At 36.8% G+C, this 21,064-nt stretch overlaps 1 protein-coding gene across 10 annotated transcripts in view; it reads right to left on the reverse strand.

Moving 5' to 3' along the window:
• Clasp2 (cytoplasmic linker associated protein 2) overlaps positions 1-21,064 on the reverse strand; it is a 198,255-nt gene that overhangs the window by 26,917 nt on the left and 150,274 nt on the right. For 4 of the 10 annotated variants that reach the window (XM_048348638.1, XM_048348636.1, XM_048348637.1 and 1 more), the window contains 6 exons: positions 20,421-20,423; positions 14,055-14,218; positions 12,713-12,791; positions 12,533-12,583; positions 5,907-6,050; positions 799-942 (listed from right to left, as the gene is read on the reverse strand). In XM_048348638.1, coding sequence (XP_048204595.1) covers positions 799-942; positions 5,907-6,050; positions 12,533-12,583; positions 12,713-12,791; positions 14,055-14,218; positions 20,421-20,423 — 585 coding nt within the window. The remainder of the gene's footprint in view (positions 1-798; positions 943-5,906; positions 6,051-12,532; positions 12,584-12,712; positions 12,792-14,054; positions 14,219-20,420; positions 20,424-21,064) is intronic. The other 6 variants (XM_048348640.1, XM_048348639.1, XM_048348642.1 and 3 more) reach the window with 3 other exon arrangements.

The following is a 21,064-nucleotide window of genomic DNA, read 5'->3' on the forward strand; positions in this document are numbered from 1 at the left end:
TAAAGACACTAAGAGTAATATTTGGTCATGTTATTTTGTCTACTTCTAAAGACACAATGAATCAACTCTTCTCATTTTCTTTATTCATTTAAAAAATATCTTTGGTAGACCTGGGGTTTGAACTCAAGGGCCTCATGCTTGGTACTCGTGTGTTTTTTTTTTAATGTGATTTTGGTTCTCAAAAATTATTCTCATATTATTCTTTTAGTTATCAAACTTTAAGTCTACCACATAAAGTGCAGATACAGCCTCCTTCATCTGTTATTAAAGGTCTCTCTTTTTAAAATATCAGTCAATTCTTTATGTATATTATGTATTATATACACACATCTTTATGTTTCACTTTCTCAGACCCTAAATTTCTCAGAACAGTCTTATGTATCCATGTACACATGGATTGATAAGCCTGTAAACACTCAATGCTACCTCCTTAGAACTTTGTTAGCTCCGAATGAATCATCCTTGCTAGTGCTCAAACAAGAATTACATCTTGAGAGCATATTGCAATGTTCTAAAGGCTCCCCAAAGGGACCTCATCTACATTCTGCTCACACATGGTTTTCCTTGTTCATACCCTGGTCACTGGTTACCATGATCTTATAAACACAAATTCTAATACAAACAGGGAAGGCCTAATGGATATTATTTTCTCCAAGACAGTATTTGTATCTGCTCAGGAAATGCTGCCACATACAGGTACAGAATCATATACTAGGATTGGTTTACTTTATATAAAATAAAGCAATTATTTTTAAGCCAACTATCGTCTCATACTATTGCCACGAAAGTGAGAAATACCTGAGTTCCATTGCCAGCATTTCGAAGATGATTATGAAGAAGTTTGGTAGCACCATCTTGAAAAGTTTTTGGTAAAGCTCCTAATAACATTGTAAACTCTGGGGTATTAAGTTCAAATAAAGAAATCAGCACTGATTGTGCTGCCTAAAAAATAAAGGTATAAGAAAAAAGTAGATGAATGTATTTTGTTACTCATAGGTGATCATTATCTTGTCTCACATTTATTTCTGTGATGGTCAAACAAAAAGCTTCACCTTGTTTTCAGCAAAAAGGAAGATTTATTTATATGTTTATTTATTTGTTTGTGGTGTCCTGAGGCTTTAATTCAGAGCCCAGGTGTTATCCTTGAGCTTTTGTGCTCAAGGCTAGCATCCTACCTTTTCAGTCACAGCTCAACTTCATTGGAGATAAGAATCTTATGGACTGGAGATAAAAATCTCATAGACTTTCCTGCCCAATACTTTGAACCATAATCCTTAGAACTCAGCCTCCTGAGTAGCTAGGATTACTGGAGTGAGTCACCAGTAACTGGCAGGAAGATATTCTTATTGTTTTCGCTTTCATACTTACTTTTTAGGATACACATATACACATTTATTATCCTATATTTCACTCATTTACTTTGCACTAGTGGGGCTTAAACTCAGGGCCTCACACTCACTAAGAAGGCACTCTAACATTTGAGCCAGGCCTGCAAAGCTACCACTTATTTTTTGAACGATGTTCAAAAATGTGTTACATGATTAAAGTTAAATGAACATTTTCCAGAGTTGTTTTTTTGTCAATACATACTATTACTTCAGTTTTCCTAACAAATGATTATAAGGAAAAAATGATGGCTATATGAAACCTATCCAGAACAAATTAAGACTTTATTTTCTTTTTCAATATACAATTCTTAAGTTAATAGCAATAGCTAGTCTTCTCTTAAGCAGATGAACTAAATACATTGAAGCTAGTGAAAATATGTTTTATCAGAAATGGGAACAAAACAGGTTAAGAAAAACATCACAACTTTGCTTAGAGAGAGTCAAATGGCGCATGATCACATGATTTGCATCTCAATGGACTTTGTGAGACATCATTCAACAAAAACCTAAGAGTTCTATGTTTATAGTGTCTGAATATACAACAGTGGGGAATGGTTTTATTGAAAAAATGGAGCCTCACATAATAAATTCTTGGAAGATAGTGTAGCTCTGCTTATGCATAAATTAAGAAAGGTCTAGTTGGGCACTGGTGGCTCATGCTAGTAATCCTAGCTCCTTAGGAGGCTAAGATAGATGTAAGATAGATCCAAGGCAGCCAAGTCAGGAAAGTCCGTGAGACTTTATCTCCAATTAACCATAAGAAAATGGAAAATAGTGCTATAGCTCAAGTGGTAGAGTGCTAGCCTTGAGCAAAACAGCTCAAAGACAATACTCAGGCCCTGAGTGCAAGCCCCAAGACCGAATAAAAACATAAAAATTTAAAAAAAGTCTGTAATATGCTACAAAAGGGGAAAAAGATATCATAGATTTATTTTTATTAAAACCAACAAAATAAACAAATGTACACACTATTTTATGTAACTGTTACTCTGTGCTAATCATCTTTTCAAAAATATAAAGTTAAAAAACAAACAAAAACAAGAACAAAGTATGAGTTGTTTGGGTGTATGTTACTAATGCATTTTAAAAATGAAAATGTGGGGCTGGGAATATGGCCTAGTGGCAAGAGTGCTTGCCTCATATACATCAAGCCCTGGGTTCAATTCCTTAGCACCACATATATAGAAAACAGCCAGAAGTGGTGCTGTGGTTCAAGTGGCAAGTGCTAGCCTTGAGCAAAAAGAAGCCAGGGACAGTGCTTTAGGCCCTGAGTCCAAGGCCCAGGACTGGCAAAAAAAAAAAAAAAGAAAATGTTTTGGGACACCAAAAAAATTCTGTATGGCAAGCTTTTTCCTAAACTTTGTTCCAAAGTGAAAAAAAAAAAACCTATAAAAAATGAAAATTTATGATACTGTGAGAATTACAACAATGAAGGGATCTCAGATTACCTTAAGCAAATTATCTAATAGTTGTCAAAATATACTTTGCCTCACCTAGTTTATTTTGGCTAAAAAAACTTAAGCTTCTGTTGCCTATTTCACAGATTTAATCCAAACCATTTATTAGTAAATATACACCTTTTTAAAAAAATTTGAAGTGATATCCTTATGAACCATTCTTCCATGTAGATATAAGTGTTTGGGCCCTCCTTAATGTTTCATTGACTTATTTCTAATTTAACATCATATGATTTAAATTTCGATAGCTTTAGTATTTTGATCAAGTGCTTTATTAATGCTGTTTGTCACATGTGTTCTAGCACATACATTTTACATTTAAAATTAAGGATTCAAGTCTTTAAGTTGAAGTAATACAAATTAATAATAAAAAGCACCAAATTTAAAGAAAAAGTTCTGTGTTTCTTAATTCTGCTGTCTAGTTCTTCAGTTTTTTATTTTATTTTCTTTCCTCTCTGAAGGTTAGATACTCATACTTTGACACATTATTTTCTATTCTGGGCAGGACTGGGATTTCTAGTTTGTTTGGTTTTTTTTTTGCCAGTCCTGGGTCCTGAACTCAGGGCCTGAGCACTGTCCCTGGCTTCTTTTTGCTCAAGGCTAGCACTCTGCCACTTGAGCCACAGTGCCACTTCTGGCCTTTTTCTATATATGTGGTGCTGAGGAATTGAACCCAGGGCTTCATGTATACGAGGCCAAGCACTCTTGCCACTAGGCCATATTCCCAGGCAAGGCCCCTAGTCTTATACACTGTTTCTTTATCAGCTTGAGACATTCTCAGTGGTTTTCTAGTACAGTACATGACAACTTCAGTTTCTTTTATCACATAAGACATCTCAATAGTTTCGATTGTTTTCTCTTGATTAATCTAGCAAAATACTTGTCAGTTGTTTTTTCCTTTCATTATTGGAGAATTTTAGGGACTTTTCTGCCTATGCTGGCTTTAAATTGACTTCATCTTAGTTTCCCCACTGCCCCCCGTTTTTCTGTTCCTGGGGCGTGAACTCTGGGTCTAGGCAATGTCCCTGAGCCTCTCTGTGCTTAAGGCTAGACCACTTGAGCCACAGTACCACTTCTGCCTTTTTCTGAGAAATTTATAGGAGGTAAGAGTCTCATGGACTTTCTTGTCCAGGCTGGCTTTGAACAGTGATCCTCAGATCTCAGAATCTTGAGTAGCTAGGATTACAGGCATGAGCCACCAGCACTCAAGTGTCAATTTAATTGATTTTCCAAAGACCTAGCTTTGGTGTCACTGGTTTTCTCTCCCTCCCACCCCCACTAAGAACTAGTTTGTTAGTTTCTGCTTTAATATCTGATCTATTTGTTTTGGGGTTGCTTCGCACTCCTTTATCCAGTGTCTTAAAGTGGTGTATTACGTTACTAAGATCTTTCTTCATTGTCTAAGCATAAATAACTAGTGATAAAACTCTCTCAGTCCACTGAGAGAGCAATTTTTGTATGTCATGTCATCATTTTTTTTATTGTTGTTGGCTAGTCCTGGGGCTTGAACTCAGAGCCTGAGCACTGTCCCTGGTTTCTTTTTTTACTCAAGGCTAGCATTCTACCACTTGAGCCACAGTGTCACTTCTGGCTTTTTCTATATATGTGGTGCAGAGGAATCGACCCAGGACTTCATGTATACGAGGTAAGCACTCAACCACTAGGCCATACTCCCAGCCCCTTATGTCCTCATTTAAAAAAAATACAATTTTATTGTTACTATTAAGGAGTTGGACAGAGGGATTACAATTCCATAGGTCAGGTAATGAGTATAATTCTTCCTGGATAATATCTCATTTTTATGCTTCTCCAAGTACCTTCTAACTTTTATGTCTTATTTGACCAAATTATAATTTAGGATTGAGCAGTTTAAATTTCATATATTCATGAGTTTTCCAAATTTCTTTGTATTATTGACTTCTAATCTCATTCCACTGTGGTTGGGGAACATGTATTGTGTTATTTCTATTGTTAAAAGGTTTTGAGACTTATTTTATGACTAGCATGAAGAATGTTCCCATACCTACATACTTATGAAAATTGTATACTCTGCTCTTGTTTATCATTGTAAATAAAGATCACAGATTTATATTCTGGGTAATCTTGGGGCAAATAGTAAAAAAGAAAGATTCACTAGAGAAGAGTAAGTGGAAGTAGATATAAGATATAAGAAATGAGTAATAAGAATTGACTTAGGAAAATGTTGGAGTGAAGGCTTAGGAAGATATCTGTGTAAACAGGCTTAGGAAAAATTCTGTGCAAATGGGTAATAACAAAGAGGGTCTAGGGAGGAGTTTTCCAGACAATTTCTACGTTTTTGAGCATATGGAAAGTATTAGGCATATAGGCAGAGATGGTAAAAATATTAAGATATTTAATTTTTTTTTTTTTAAAACAGGCAACTGGGGCTGGGGATATGGCCTAGTGGCAAGAGTGATTGCCTCATATATATGAGGCCCTGGGTTCGATTCCTCAGCACCACATATACAGAAAATGGCCAGAAGTGGCGCTGTGGCTCAAGTGGCAGAGTGCTAGCCTTGAGCAAAAGAAGAAGCCAGGGACAGTGCTCAGGCCCTGAGTTCACGGCCTAGGACTGGCCAAAAAAAAAAAAAACAAAACCAAAAAACAAAACAAAAAACAGGCAACTGAAAAACAAGACACATAATTTCCTCCAAGACAAATGTAGCTTCTACAAGAACAGAGGCAGTAGCCTGATATAAGAATGTGTGTGTATATATATATACACGCACACAAACATACATATATAACAATACAAATGTGTGCATATATATGTATATGCATATACACATATGTATATACGTGTAGATAGATGGATATAGTAGTTTGATATAGGATTGACTACCTGCATGACCAAATGTCCATCTTTTCGGCTGATCTTCAAAAACAGAAAGTCCTTATTTACCAATAGAGATAAATACAATGCCTATGTTTATCAAGAGACTAGTAAATAATGGCTAAAATAATAGCTACCTTCACTGGCAACCCAAAACTACTGACTTGCCTTTCCAATTTATCTTCTAAACCTCATATTAAAACACACCTTCCGAACATCAGAGCTTTTGGGTTCTGTGGTCCAAGTGATAACCCGAGATACTGCCAGTCTAGTTTCACTGGAATTTATAAAATCGCCTGGATCCATCTGTTTGGCCAGAGTTTCTATGTATTTAAGAATAGCAACCTTCACCTGCAGAGGTAAGCACAATGAGAGAGAATAAGATGGTCATTGTGAAACACTGGGGACACTGCAGAACTCATCATACGATTATATTTTGAAAAGTTGAAAATGAGCAAAAGCTGGGAGCCATTGGCTTATGCCTGTAATCCTAGCTACTCAGGAGGCTGAGATCTGAGGACTGTGGTTCAAATCCAGCCTGGGCAGAAAAGTCCCAGTGAGACTCTTATCTCCAACTAACCACTCAAAAACCGGAAGTGGAAGTTCATGTGCTAGAATGTGAGCCTTGAGCACGAAGAGGATCAAGGAGAGAGCATCCAGGCCTTGAGTTCAAGCCCCACAACTGACCAAAAAAAAAGAGCAAGAAAGGAAAAGAGAAAATGAGCAACAATTTCAACAAGAGAAATTATATAAACACCCATCTACCTGACATATAAATATATGGTTAGGTGATGGGTTTCTGCTTTCACATGTATTAGACCTTAGTTCCCAGACATTTCATTCTTCAAGGATGAACAAGTGCTGAAGACTTTCTCAACAAGATTACAACCTTCTCCTTCAGTCCACCTTCAGACTGTATAGCTGACTCTTAGCCCTAGAGGGAGCCAGTCTTGATCAACGGTGATTTCATTTGGGGGAAGTAAATCAAATCAAAATATATATGAAAATAATCAATAAGCCATGTTGTACATGACGGACAATGTAAAGTGATTTTTTTCTTTTTGGCCAAGTATTAGATACACGTCACAACATAAAATCAGTTTTTAATAGGTCCATCAACTATCAGAACTGCTTCTAAAACAAGTTTCACAAAAATGTTTACACAAGTGCTGCTAAAGAAAAGATAATTCCTGGGGCTGGGATATGGCCTAGTGGCAAAGAGTGCTTGCCTCGTATACATGAAGCCCTGGGTTTAATTCCCCAGCCCCACATATACAGAAAATGGCCAGAAGTGGTGCTGTGGCTCAAATGGCAGAGTGCTAGCCTTGAGCAAAAAGAAGCCAGGGACAGTGCTCAGGCCCTGATTCCAAGCCCCAGGACTGGCAAAAAAAAAAAAAAAAAAAAAAAGATAATTCCTATTTGGATGAAAAAAGTAAACACATATGGGTACAAAAGCTCTCCTTATTCTCCATGTGTGAAGGCACGGAAGTGGCAGAGGGTTTCAAACCAGCAGGAGATGAAGCTATTCCCAAAACACGCATCTTTCAAGAGAGCTTTTTGCCTTATAAAAATTGTATAAATCTAGGGTGTACAATATGATGTATTAAAATATATACACACTGTCGTATGGATAAACTGAGCTAGATGACACATGTACTAGCTCACAAACAATTTTTTGGTAGTAACACTTAAAATCTCCTATTTCATTGATTTAAAGGAAGTTTTATTATTTGTATATATTTTAAAATGTACAGCATGATATTTTGATATATGAATACAGAGTGAAATGGTTACCACAGTCAAGCAAATGAACAAATTCAGTATCTGTTAACCTTTTGCTTGTTTGTGTGTGGCAAGCATACCTAAAACCAGCTATTAGCAACTTTTGAATAACATAGTACTACTAACATGCTGTGCATCAGAGCACAGCTTAGTATGTGGCTTAGTATTCTTTGATCCACATCTCCTGTGCTCCCCTCAATCATTAGTGATGTTCAAGCACTACATCTTATGTTGCAGTCACCAGGCTGGACTTGTGCACTGTAGCAGCTATGCCTGGCCCAGTCCACAGCCCTTGGTGTCAGAAGGTTCTATACACATATTAAGTGCTGAGTTGCCAATTAAAAAAAAAAAAAAAAGGAAGGTTTAAACATCTTATGAAAACAGCAATTTGAACAGGTACTACCCAAAGTTAATATAACCAGTCTTTCTATGTTCTTCGTTTTTTATATCATTTTTATCACTTAGCCCAAATAAGAACTCTGGGAACTTGACAAATAGGAAACAAAGTAGATGAGTAGGAAGCTAAGTATCACAATAAGGTCTGACTCTGCTTCCCCCCCTGCTTTTAGCAACAACAGCAGCAAGACAGATAATCAAATTATGTTCTTTCATATGATTTTTAAGAAGTATTCATCATTTTATAGGCAAAAGGTCCAGACCAAAGAGAACATATCCAATTAAAATAATCATGTTGCCAGGCCCTGGTGGTTCACATCTGTAATTCTAGCTACTCAGAAAGTTGAGCTCTGAGGATCATGTGTGGCTCAAAGCCAGCCTGGGCAGAAAAGTCTGTGAAACTGTTCAATTGATCACAGAAAAAGCCAGAAGTGGTGTTGTGGCTCAAGTGGTAGAGTACTAGCCTGGAGGAAAAGGAGCCCAGGGACAGCACCCAGGCCCACAGTTCAAGCTCAGGACCAGCAAAAAAAAGGAAAGAAAAGAAAAAAAAATCATGTTGTAAACCACAAAAGTTTCTGCACAACAACAAAAAGCAATGTAAGAAGACAACCTACAGAAAGGATGACATATTTGTAAACAACACATATATAAGGAAAACCATAAAAATACATAAAGAACTCAATTTGAAAGTAAGCAAACAAATAGACTAAGAAATGGTCATTTTTTTTTAGAAGTTAGGCACAGTGGTAGACTCTTACTAAATAACTGAAGAAAAAAAGAAAGGTCTGGGGTGTGGCTCAAGTGGTAGACTAACAGTTCAACCTCCAGTATTGAAGAAAATATACAAAAAAAAAAAAAAGAAAGAAAAAAAGAAAAGCCAAAAGATTTGAACAGACATTCTTAAGGAAATGAGCAATAGGTATATGATAAAAAGTTCAGCATCACTAATCATGATATGCAAACTAAATCCACAGTGAGGTATCACTTCATATCTGTTACAATGCTTATTCCATAAAAGATGAAATTTAAGTGTAAAGATATAAAGAAAAGCAAACATTTAATGTAATTAGTAAAGCCATTATAGAAAATAGAATGGAGATTCCTGAATAAGTTAAAATATGGTTGTCATGTAACACCCAATAATCCCAATACTGAGTGTATACTGAAAAACAGAAAATCATGTTGAAGAGATACTTTCATGGCAGCATTATTCTAACAGCCAACATGTGGAATCAACTTAGGTGTTTATTGATGGTTGAAAAGATAAAGTAAAATGTGGTACAAATGCAAAATACTACTAGTCTTAAAAAGGGAAATCTTGCCATTTGTGACAATATATGGATGAAATCAGAAGACAATGAAATAAGCAAAATTATCCAGGTAAAGTAAGAAAAATGTACCATTTCATTTATATATGCAATATAAGGAACAAACTCATAGAAAGAAGAGAAAACCAGGTATAGCAGTGCATGTTCTATATAATCCCAGAATTTGGGAGGCAAGATAGAAGGATTTTAAGTTTCAGGACAGTCTGATAGAAAAAAGAAAAAAAATAGAGTAAAGTACTGGTTATCAGAGACTGGGGTATTAAGCAAACACTGCTTGAAGGACAAAACTGCTTTTAGGAAGAATAACTTCGAGAGGTCTACTGGACATGACAGACTGTAGTTAATAGCTATCTACACCTGTAAATTAAAAAACTGCTAACAGTGAATTTAAGCATTTCATCACAAAAATATATGAAGTATAAATGTAAATAGCTTGATTTAGCCATTCTTCAGATATACATATCTACTATATATATAGCAAAATATGCTATACAACATAAATTCATAGTTTTATCAATTAAAAACTTTTGAAGAAATGTGTTATTAACACCAAGAGTTAACCTATTAGCCATCAGAAATGTGTAGTAGATAGGGGAAGAGACATCTGGATAGTTTTATAGTATCAAGACCAACTAAATTTCAGTAGTACGAAATATTCTGGGTTCTGAGGCAGTGTTACCTTATATTAGTGTGAACAGCTGAAGATGAGTAACTATACTAAACCAATAAATGAGCATCAATACACATGTTTTTAAAGACAGGTTTCCCTGCCTCAACCTTCCCAGTGCTGTTTACAGATGTGTATCACCAACATCTGGCTTCTTTATGACGTTTAACCACATGACAATCCATAAAATACGTAAAAACTTATACAAACACCAACTGTTTTTACCTGAAAAAATCAACAATTTTTATATTAACGGTCTTATAGTCCAATTCAAGTTACTATGCTTGTCATGTTACCTATAACTTGTCATTTTTTCTTTTTGGTGTCACTCCTGGGGCTTGATCTCAGGACCTGGAGCTGTCCCTGAGCTTTTCTTGATCAAAGCTAGCACTCTACCACTTGAGCTACAGCTCTACTTCTGGCTTTTTGATGGTAATTGGTGGTAAGAGTCTCATAGACTTTCCTGCTCTAGCAGGCTTTGAACTGTGATCCTTAGATCTCAGGCTCCTGAGAAGTTAGGATTATAAGTGCAAGTCAAATTTGTTTTAGGCTTAATTCTGTCACCTACCTGAAATGGTTTTTACTTTTGGCATGAGGTATATAGTTTCAATATGTGTGCTATCCTAAAACATTAGTTTAAGAGATTTTTTTCCTATGGCTTTGCTGTTGTTTTTACTCCTATGTTACACACACACACACACACACACACACACACACACACACACACCCCTTAGGCTTTTAAGGAAACTGTCTGTGCTTTCAGTACAATGTTTTTTCCAAAAGGAGGTAACTTTAACCTGTCTGCTTCCTACTTATACTCTTTCATTCTCTTTCTCTTCAGGTTTTCAGCAATGCAATTCTGTCCTTCAAGTCACTTTTCACGTGGGCTGGGGATATGGCCTAGTGGCAAGAGTGCTTGCCTCCTATACATGAGGCCCTGGATTCAATTCCCCAGCACCACATATACAATGGCCAGAAGTGGCGCTGTGGCTCAGGTGGCAGAGTGCTAGCCTTGAGCAAAAAGAAGCCAGGGACAGTGCTCAGGCTCTGAGTGCAAGCCCCAGGACTGGCCAAAAAAAAAAAAAAAAAAAACCAAACAAACAAGTCACTTTTCACCCTTACTCTGAATCTGACTTATTTTTCCCTGGCCCATAATTATTTTTATAAACATTTTCAACAGCACTTCAATATTTATCAGAGGTGCCCATATCATATTCTTTAGAGTTTCCAACTTATGATGCTAGAAAATGATAATGTTTTATATTCCAAGGAATGAGCACAAGGACTTGGACATACAATGAATTAAAAACATTTATCAGTATGATCAAGTAAAATAGTCATTAAAAAAAATAAAAAAAGGGCTGGGAATATGGCCTAGTGGTAAAAGTGCTTGCCTCACATACATGAAGCCCTGGGTTTGACTCCTCAGCACCACATATATAGAAAAAGCCAGGAGTGGTGCTGTGGTTCAAGTGGCAGAGTGCTAGCCTTGAGCAAAAAGAAGCCAGGGACAGTCCTCAGGCCCCGAGTTCAAGTTCCAAGACTGGCAAAAAACAAAACAAAATCAAACAAAAATAAAAACAGATGGGAGCCCTTTCATAAAGTATTTCTGAGGGCTGGGAATATGGCCTAGTGGTAAGAGTGCTTGCCTCGTATACTTGAAGCCCTGGGTTCGATTCCCCAGCACCACATATATAGAAAACAGCCAGAAGTGGTGCTGTGGCTCAAGTGGCAGAGTGCTAGCCTTGAGCAAAGAGAAGCCAGGGACAGTGATCAGGCTGAGTCCAAGGCCCAGGACTGGCAAAAAAACAAACAACAGTATTTCTGAGAAAGTAACTTTATGTTGACCATAAGTCAACCCCAAGGTAAAAAAACACAGCATTTGTCATTTCGAGGCACAATCATATTCAGAAACTTAAAGAAAAACCAACTGGGCAGTAATACTTGTGGAAATACATTTTGTGCAGAATAGGGTGAAAAATATAAGATACATATGCTTGTTATTTCCCTGACTTTAATCTCCTTAGAGAAGCTCATGAAAAAAACATTAGTAAAGAATTCAGTGGCTTTTCTTTAATAGTACAGTTTTTATCTTTTATGCTAAATTTAATCATTACAATCACAGATTGGAATCTACCTAATTTCCATAGAATTGGAAAATGTGTACAGATAAAAGCTTAAAGTTAATCCTGATTATAATTTTATGCACATATCAGAGAAAAATCACACTACAGAAAAAGTTACTATTTCAGTTAAAGAGAAATGCTGAACAGCATTGAAATTAAATTTTGTTTACTAAAATGAGGACACTGGCAAAAGTGATAATTTAGCTCAAAATAACTACCAAAATTTCTAGAATAACAGCTAAGAAAAAAAAGTATGGGGAAATGACAAACATAAAATTAGGTAAGAATTTATAAAGCGATTTTGCATTACCAGCTAGGGTTAGACGGCCATACGTGTGATGCCTTCTAAGTACACATCCCCAGTGAGCTTCTCCGAAGGATAACTGAGCACTTAAGACGACTTTTGAAATCAGATTTATACATGCATAGAAGGCTTACAGAGGTTAGTAGCTGAATATAGAGGCATACAAACATTATCTGAGGCACTGCAGAGATAGTTAAGAAACAATGCAGTTTAAAACAAAAACAAAAAACCTTGGAGCTCCAAAAAGAGTGAAGCTGGTCCGGAAGTGCTGGCTTGACTGTCTGTAAGTTTATAAAAACAAAACCCACTGATTGAACAGTTTCTTCATATGACAGAAATATAAATTCTGACACACTTTACTAATATGATACTTCCAGGAATTATAGTGCCTTTACGGCATTTTTTTTTACCTTCAAGCTTGGTGTCTGGGTCTGATCAACTGTAAATCTCATTAGAATATTAAACTGAAGATCATTTGGAAAAGATTCCCTGAAATAAGACAAAGTCAAAACATTACAAAAAATTAAGTTGGCAAGTATGCATTTAAGAAACTATGATTAGTAACAAATATCCTTATGTAGTATATGGTATAGTATACAATAAAAGCATTCTCAGATACAAATTTATGCAAAAGGTTAAGAAAAATACTATAACAAAACAATCTGTACACCTGAGGCAAGATAGTATACATTTAATCAGAAAAATATATTTAGTAAAATGTTTAATAGTCTCGGACATATTTCTCTAAAATTTGTTAATATATATTTGAAATCAGTCACTTTTAATTTATGCAAAACAGTATATATATATTGAGTTCAAAATATCCTGAAAAGAGATTTTTGAATATTTAATTGCAATATAAAGCATTCTTTTAAAAATTGGGAAACACTGTCATTTTTACATTAGATTCAGTTAATCTTCAATCCCACTTTGCAGATATATGTTTAGCTGATCTCAGCTAAAGGGCCAAGGTGCAACTGTAGATACGCACATAAGCCCACTTTCTGGGCTACAGTCTCACTGTACAGCCTCGGCGGACCCTGAACTCATGACCCTTCTGCTCCTGTATGCCAGAAGAGTGCTAAGATTACAGCTGTGCACCATCATACCTGGACCCAAAATAAAATGCCAATCTTGAATTTCTCAAATCAGTATGAATACATTTTTTTACAAAAGAAATAGAGGGTTAGATCAAAGGAATATTGCTATATGTACAGTGTGAACAGGCAAAGTTAATGATTTTGAAATGGGGCCCATGCAATCTGTTTGAAAGAAGTCAGGTAGTGGTGGACACCTGCAATCACAGCTTTTGAGGCCAGCCTGGACAAAGCTTGCCAGTGAGATGATCTCAAAAACAACATGGTTGGGAGTATAGTAGTCTAATGTAAAAGTTCCTGTTCTCAATACTGCCCCAAACCAAAACAAACAAATACAAACAAAAGTCTGTTTGAGGGCTGGGGAAATGGCCTAGTGGCAAGAGTGCCTGCCTCATATACATGAGGCCCTGGGTTCGATTCCCCAGCACCACATATACAGAAAATGGCCAGAAGTGGCACTGTGGCTCAAGTGGCAGAGTGCTAGCCTTGAGCAAAAAGAAGCCAGGGACAGTGTTCAGGCCCAGAGTCCAAGCCCCAGGACTGGCCAAAAAAAAAAAAAGTCTGTTTGAAAGGACTCAGAAATATGAGTTTTTAGTGTTAGAACTTAATATTCCTAATTATCAGGGTAACTTGAAATGTATACATAAAATATTACCTGGTAACATCTAGGGCTTTCTGAACTTTTGCCTGAACAGATCCAAGCAAATCAGCACCCATTTTTTTTAGCAGTTGTGTCAGTAGTACAAACAGCCAATCTTGAAGGTCATCTTTGTGGACTTGTATGAAATCCACTAGAGTCTCCAGAAACATGCTGAAAACCTAAAGTTGATAAAGGGAGAAAGTGGAAGGGGGGAAAAAAAGGGGGAAAATATTGACTTCTATGCTCAATTCAAAATGGAAATAGAAGGGAAAACAAGAATCAGAGGCACAGCGATTGGCAGCCAAGCGGAAAAAAAAAACCTCTCTTGCTTTTCACTGGAGTCTGTGATACAAGAGTACATCTGAGCTGTTATCCAACTTCTGCAGAAGTTTGACAATTAGCTATTCCATGCAGCATCACTTGGTAAAGAAACTTTGGCCATAATGGCTGGCACACCTAATGTTATCAGTGATGACCCAGCTTAAACTAGCTAGACTGAAATCAATTTTATAAGATGTGGGGAGGGACTATACAACTTTTTAGAAGGGTGGTACTGAATAAACTAGAGGATGACTATTCAAATAGCTATTTTAAAGTATTAAATTTAACTGATGTAGTGAGCTAACTACAGAATCCTCAGATTTCTCAAAATGATAACCGTCACAAACATTTTGGTATGGAATTTACTATTTACCAAAGCTGCCCCAAAAGTAATTTTAAACCACTCATAAGTGATTACTAAAACTCAGCCTAAAGCAATGTAAATTCAGGATAAAATACATTTAAATATTAGTGATTCAAAAAAGGTGCTAGATGCTATACTATCAGTCTTGAGCTCTACTGGTACTATTACTTGAGCTCTATTGTGGCTTTTATATTTGGCTACAACATTAACCTACCAGTTTAAGAAATTGAATTTTAAGGTGGACTGAAGCTAATATTGATAAGTGATGTACCTCACTAAAATATTTATGAAAAATGACCAATAACAAGTTATAATTCTTCACAAGAAATTCAATACTGTACTGAAAAATTTACTTCTAGGTAAAGAGGAAAGAAATCTTTTAGGAGTTTCTGCCCTACTTTAACTGAGGGAAATCATAACCAGAACAGATGATTAAAACTATGGTACTTAAAACAATACTGAACTATGACAAAGATGATCAGGCTAATTTGAGAATTAAAAGCATTTGGCTTTCAAAGCACATTTCATTTAATAAATTCTTATATGCAGTTTTACATGAATATTATTTTCTTATGGAAGCAATGAAGGATTTCCTGTATTAGCTATAACTAACCTTTAACATTTGAGTCTGAGTTAAACATTAAAGAAGTAACTAAGCTATTTGCTTAAGATGGTCTGTATTTGTAAAAGCAGAAATGTTACATACTATCTGTCCCCAGGCAGTGTCTGGGGACAGATGGGTTATTAGATGGGTTACCTCATGTATTTTAATGTCATTAACAAAATTTTCCATCACTTCATTTTTTCACTTGATTTCTTCTGTATCTCACTTTCTAAGACTCATTTTTCCAAGGATATCTAATTTTATTCCTTAAGGCTAATATTTCTATGTTGTATTTTGTTTTCTGAGTATAGTCTTCTCCCCCTTTATCTTTATTATTTTATTTCTGATGTACTTAGGTTTAAACTCAGGACCTTGTGTTAGCTAGGCAGACTCTCTACTACTTGAGCCACATCTCTATCCCTTTCATTTTTGTTATTTTCAAACAGTGTCTCACTGTTTTCCTGGGCTACCTGGACCACAACCCTTCTATTTATGCTTCCTGTGTTGCTGGGATGACAGGTGCTCACCACCCACCATTCAGCTTTTTATTGGTTGAGAAGGGGGGGTGTGTGTCTTACAAACATCATCCTCATTATTATTATTATTATTATTATTATTATTATTATTATTAGTCGATCACAGGTCTTGAACTCAGGGCCTGGGCGCTGTCCCTGAACTCTTTTGACCAAAGCAACTGCCACTTTGAGCCACAGCACCACTTCCAATTTTTGAGTGGTTTACTGGAGATAAGAGTCTCATGGTGGGCTGGGAATGTGGCTTAGTGGTAGAGTGCTCGCCTTGCATGCATGAAGCCCTGGGTTCGATTCCTCAGCACCACATAAACAGAAAAGGCTGGAAGTGGAGCTGTGGCTCAAGTGGTGGAGTGCTAGCCTTGAGCAAAAAGGAAGCCAGGGACAGTGCTCAGGCCCTGAGTCCAAGTCCAAGGACTGGCCAAAAAAAAAAAAAAAAGAAAGAAAAAGTCTCATGGTCTTTCTTGCTTGGGCTGGCTTTGAACCATAATCCTTAGATCTCAGCTTCCTGAGTAGCTAGGTTTACAGGTGTGAGCCACCAGCACCAACTCTGTGCAGATCTTTTTGATGGGGATGGCTTTAAACCAAGATCATTCTGATCTCAGTCTCTTGAGTAACTAGGATTATAATGTACACTAACACTCCCAGCTTCTATCTTTACTTTTTGATTTATTTTTTATTTTCAGAACATGCCAACCCAGTAATTTCTTTCTGAAGTTTCACCTGATTGTTCCACTACTTCACTTCTATTTGTGATGTCTAATAGCTTTTTCTTTTTTTCAGCTGAGGGGTTTGAACTCAGGGTCTGAGTGCTGTCCCTGAGCTCCTTTGTTCAAGGCGAGCACTCTACCACTTTGAGCCACAGTATCATTTCCAGTTTTTGAGTAATTGGATAAGAGTCTCACAGGGACTTTTCTGCCTGTGCTGGTTTTGAACTGCAATTCACAGATCTCAGTCTTCTGAGTAGCTAGGATTACAGGCGTGAGCCACTGGCACCCAGCCAGCTTTTTCTTAAAATTAGTATATTTCACCATTCTGACATTCGACATTGTGTTCCTCTTACTTCTCTTCTTTCTTATTGTTAGGAATTCACCTTTTCCTTATTGGGTGTATGTATTCATCCTGATTCTCCCTTCATTACAAGGTGACAGGCTTCTCTGCTTTACCTATTCTGCAAGGCCCCAGAATCTCCAGAATAGCTCTACTTTGGACTTCCCCAAACCTATTTACCACACCATGGCAGTATGCACACCAAGCACTTGTGACTACAGGTCTGGATCACTCCAATAATTTGACTTTTTATTTCCTATATTCCAGGGGCACTGGTCATCAAATCGTTTCTGTAACAAGCTAGAGGGTAAATATCTGAGACTTCATAAGCCATATAACCTTACACCTACTTTGCCCTGTTATTCTCCTAGCATAGCTGTAGAAGTTATGCATAAAATAAACATAGCTGTGTTCCAATATAACTTTGCTTACAAAAATAGGGCACAGTAAATAGGCTGCAGGTCCAGGTTGTTTACCAACTCACACTTTTTCCTTACGTTCAGATTGGGATATAATGAATACAATCTTTACATTCTCTCGACATCCTTTGCCTACAGGATAGTCCCTCAAACTGTCATTAAGGTTGTAATCTCCAAATTGTTTTTTCTTACTTTTTTTTGCCAGTCCTGGGGACTGAACTCCGGGCCTGAGCATTGTTCCTGGCTTCTTTTTGCTCAAGGCTAGCACTCTACCACTTGAGCCACAGCGCCATTTCTGGCTTTTTCCATATATGTGGTGCTTAGGAATTGAACCCAGGGCATCATGTATATGAGGCAAGTACTCTACCACTAGGCCATATTCCCAGCCCGTAATCTCCAAATTGACCTTGGCCTATCTACATCTCACATAACCCATGAGTTCCAATGATTCCCTCCACCTCGCCTCCAACCCACCTTCCACTCATATACATACTGTTATGCTTTACCAAGCTTGCCATTCAAGTCTCAGACAAAAAGCTTCTAATGATGGGTAGTCCTTCCCTACTTTGAACTTGTAAGTGGGACTAGCTATTTATGGTACCTGAACCATACTGTTTGGAAATAAAGATTTTTCTCTCACCCCCCTCTCTTCCTTCCTTCCTTCCTTCCTTCCATCCTTCCTTCTTTCCTGAGCCAGGGTCCTACCATGTACCTCTGGCTGGCCACAAATTCCCAATACTCCATGCTCCCAAGTGTTGGGATTATAGGTGTTCACCACTGTAAACAGTCAACACTATATTTCTATACATTCTTGCATAACAAATCAGAACCAAGCTCAAAGTTACCTACAGACCAAAGAAACAATATAAAGTTATTTGATGAATGTAAAGATTTTCTCCTAAGTGAAAATTACCCTTTAGTTAGTTGTCAACTCTTTTCCTTCCAGAATGAAGACTTTCCCTTTATAGAATTCTACTTAAGACCACATTTCTGCTATAGTCTTAAACTGTTCTTTCCTTCTAGAAGATTTCTGTAAGTGTCTAAAGCACAAGTTTCTTTTGATTAGATGTAATGAGTGGCTGGATAAAAATGTTCACATGTAATTTATATCATTCTACATACAGAGTTACGGTCTTACTTCTTCTTCTTCTTTTTTTTTTTTTTTTGCCAGTCCTGGCCTTGGATCTGAGCACTGTCCCTGGCTTCTTTTTTTGCTCAAGGCTAGCACTCTGCCACTTAAGCCACAGCACCACTTCTGGCCGCTTTCTATATATGTGGCGCTGGGGAATTGAACCCAGGGCTTCATGTATACAAGGCAAGTACTCTTGCCACTAGGCCCACATTCTTACTTTTTAAACAAGTATTTATATCCTGTTAGTATTACTTACAAATTGATGATAATAAATACATATACATATAATATATATTCATATCCATAATGTGCTGGAAATTATACACATGACTTTGAGCTTATAGAGTTGCTCTTGGATGATAATATTCTAGGGATAAATTTTTTTTATTTCAACAGATAGAACTGAGTAAACTGTTTTGAGTTTGCTTTTATGGAATGATGTGAACAGAATTTTAGAAAGTACATACAAGGAGGTAGGGTTAAATGTGTTTTAAATAATTGTGAAACTTAGGGTTGGAGGCATGGTTCAGCCAATGAGTAAAAGTATCGAGTGCTGAGTTCAAATTCTAGTCTCAGACAATAAATTATGAAACTTGAGGGGTTTTTTAGTTATTTTTAACATTCAATGGATTCAATTTATAATCCTTCATATCTGACAACTGTCATTTGTTGAGAAAGGACTAAATATGTGAGCTATTACAATTGAGGCAGCCTTTTCTTACACTCATCCTCTTAGGTGTGCCAGTCATCAAATACAGAACAGAAGAACATAAATTAGATTAATTAGTAGATTAAAAAGCACATCTCCAAACAGAATGACAGTTTGCATAACTGCAAGTAGCATTTCGTGGAATACAAAGGGTCCAACACTGCATGAATTCTTCAGGAGAGAAAATAGAGAAAAAGGGTTAATGTCACAATCATGCAGCAAGTTAGCTTTCCAACAAATATTGAACCAACTTACTCTCTATTGAGAGTTCCAACACAGGGGACAGCATGCAAAAAGAAAAAAAGAAAAAAAAGAAAAACACACAAATTAGTCGCGATCAATAATGCAAAGTTCCTGTATGGAAAGAAAACACTTAAGAAAATAAAAGTGACGAATGTTTTTCAAAGTTTTATGATAGACCAAAAACAGTTTTTAAAACAAGAGTTAAATGAATAGCATGGAAGAAAAACATGATTTTCCTTTGTTTCTCTTGTAACTCACTGCTAATAATAAAAAAAAAGTAAAACAACAACAAAAACCCAACAACAACAAATGAACAGAAAAAAATGAAAAAACATTTTCTTTTGTACATTCTACTATCTTCCAAGCTCTATTTTTGGAAAGACCCTAAAAGTAACAGGAGATCATCCTTATTTCTATGGTCAATATATGGGTCCAAATCACAATAAGCAGAATATTTATTTCCCTTTCTTTGCCTATTTATTCCTTTTCCCAAGAAGAAATACTTTCCCAAGTTCAATGATTTCTGTTGTCTTAGAACAATTACTATTGTTTGGAGGTAAAAAGTAACTGTTTGTATATTGCAAACTTTAAAATTCTTCAGGTAAGATGTGTATTATAGTCTTCTATTCCAAGGACAGGGAGCTTTTGAACTGCCTAGAATGCTAGTCAGAAGACATGTCTTTGTAAGAAAGGCTCTCAACTGGGTCCCAGGGTAGAAGTCACAGATTCAACTCTAGCAATGCAAGGGGTCAAAGGCATGATTCTAGAGGTAAGCATACAAAGACTACAAAAGGCCAATCCATAGAATATACCTCTGTGAAGATAGCTCTGACAAATACTTCCTCCAGAGTCAAAGGCAGAACCACATGGATAACTTCTGATATCACTTGTACTTGAGGGAAAAATTAAAGCCTGCTCTCAGCTGGTTATCATTTAAAACTTACTTATATTTGATGTTTTTATATTCTGAAGTGCTTGGTATGTTCTAAAAGACTTACTTAATATTAACTCTCTTAATCAGGATTACATTCTTAGGCAGTGCATATTGCAATAACACTCTGCTTTACAGATAAGAAACTCAGGTATACATTGCTATTAAGAACTGAAGATAAGGGCTGGGAATATGGCCTAGTGGTAAAGTGCTTGCCTCGTATACATGAAGCCCTGGGTTCGATTCCTCAGCACCACATATACAGAAAAAAGCCGGAAGTGGTGTTGTGGCTCAAGAGGTAGGGTGCTAGCCTTGAGCAAAAAGAAGCCAGGGACAGTGCTCAGGCCCTGAGTCCACACCCCAGGACTGGCAACAAAAACAAAAACAAACAAAGAACTGAAGATAACCTAAGCAATCTATCTATCTCTTTTTCTTTTGCCAGTCCTGGGGCTTGGAGACTCAGGGCCTGAGCACTGTCCCTGGCTTTTTTTTTTTTTTTTACTCAAGGCTAGCACTCTACCTCTTGAGCCACAGCACCACTTCTGGCCTTTTCTGTTTCTGTGGTGCTGAGGAAAGGAACGCAGGGCTTCATGCATGCTAGGCAAGTACTCTACCACTAGGCCACATTCCCAGGCCCTGAACCTAAGCAATCTAAATTCCACGCTTGTTATAGTATGTTGTACTGACTCTTCATAAAACTATGAAGAGGCTTTAGTAATAGG

This window comes from Perognathus longimembris, chromosome 6 (genome assembly GCF_023159225.1).
Source record: "Perognathus longimembris pacificus isolate PPM17 chromosome 6, ASM2315922v1, whole genome shotgun sequence".
NCBI classification, from domain to species: Eukaryota; Metazoa; Chordata; class Mammalia; order Rodentia; family Heteromyidae; genus Perognathus; species Perognathus longimembris.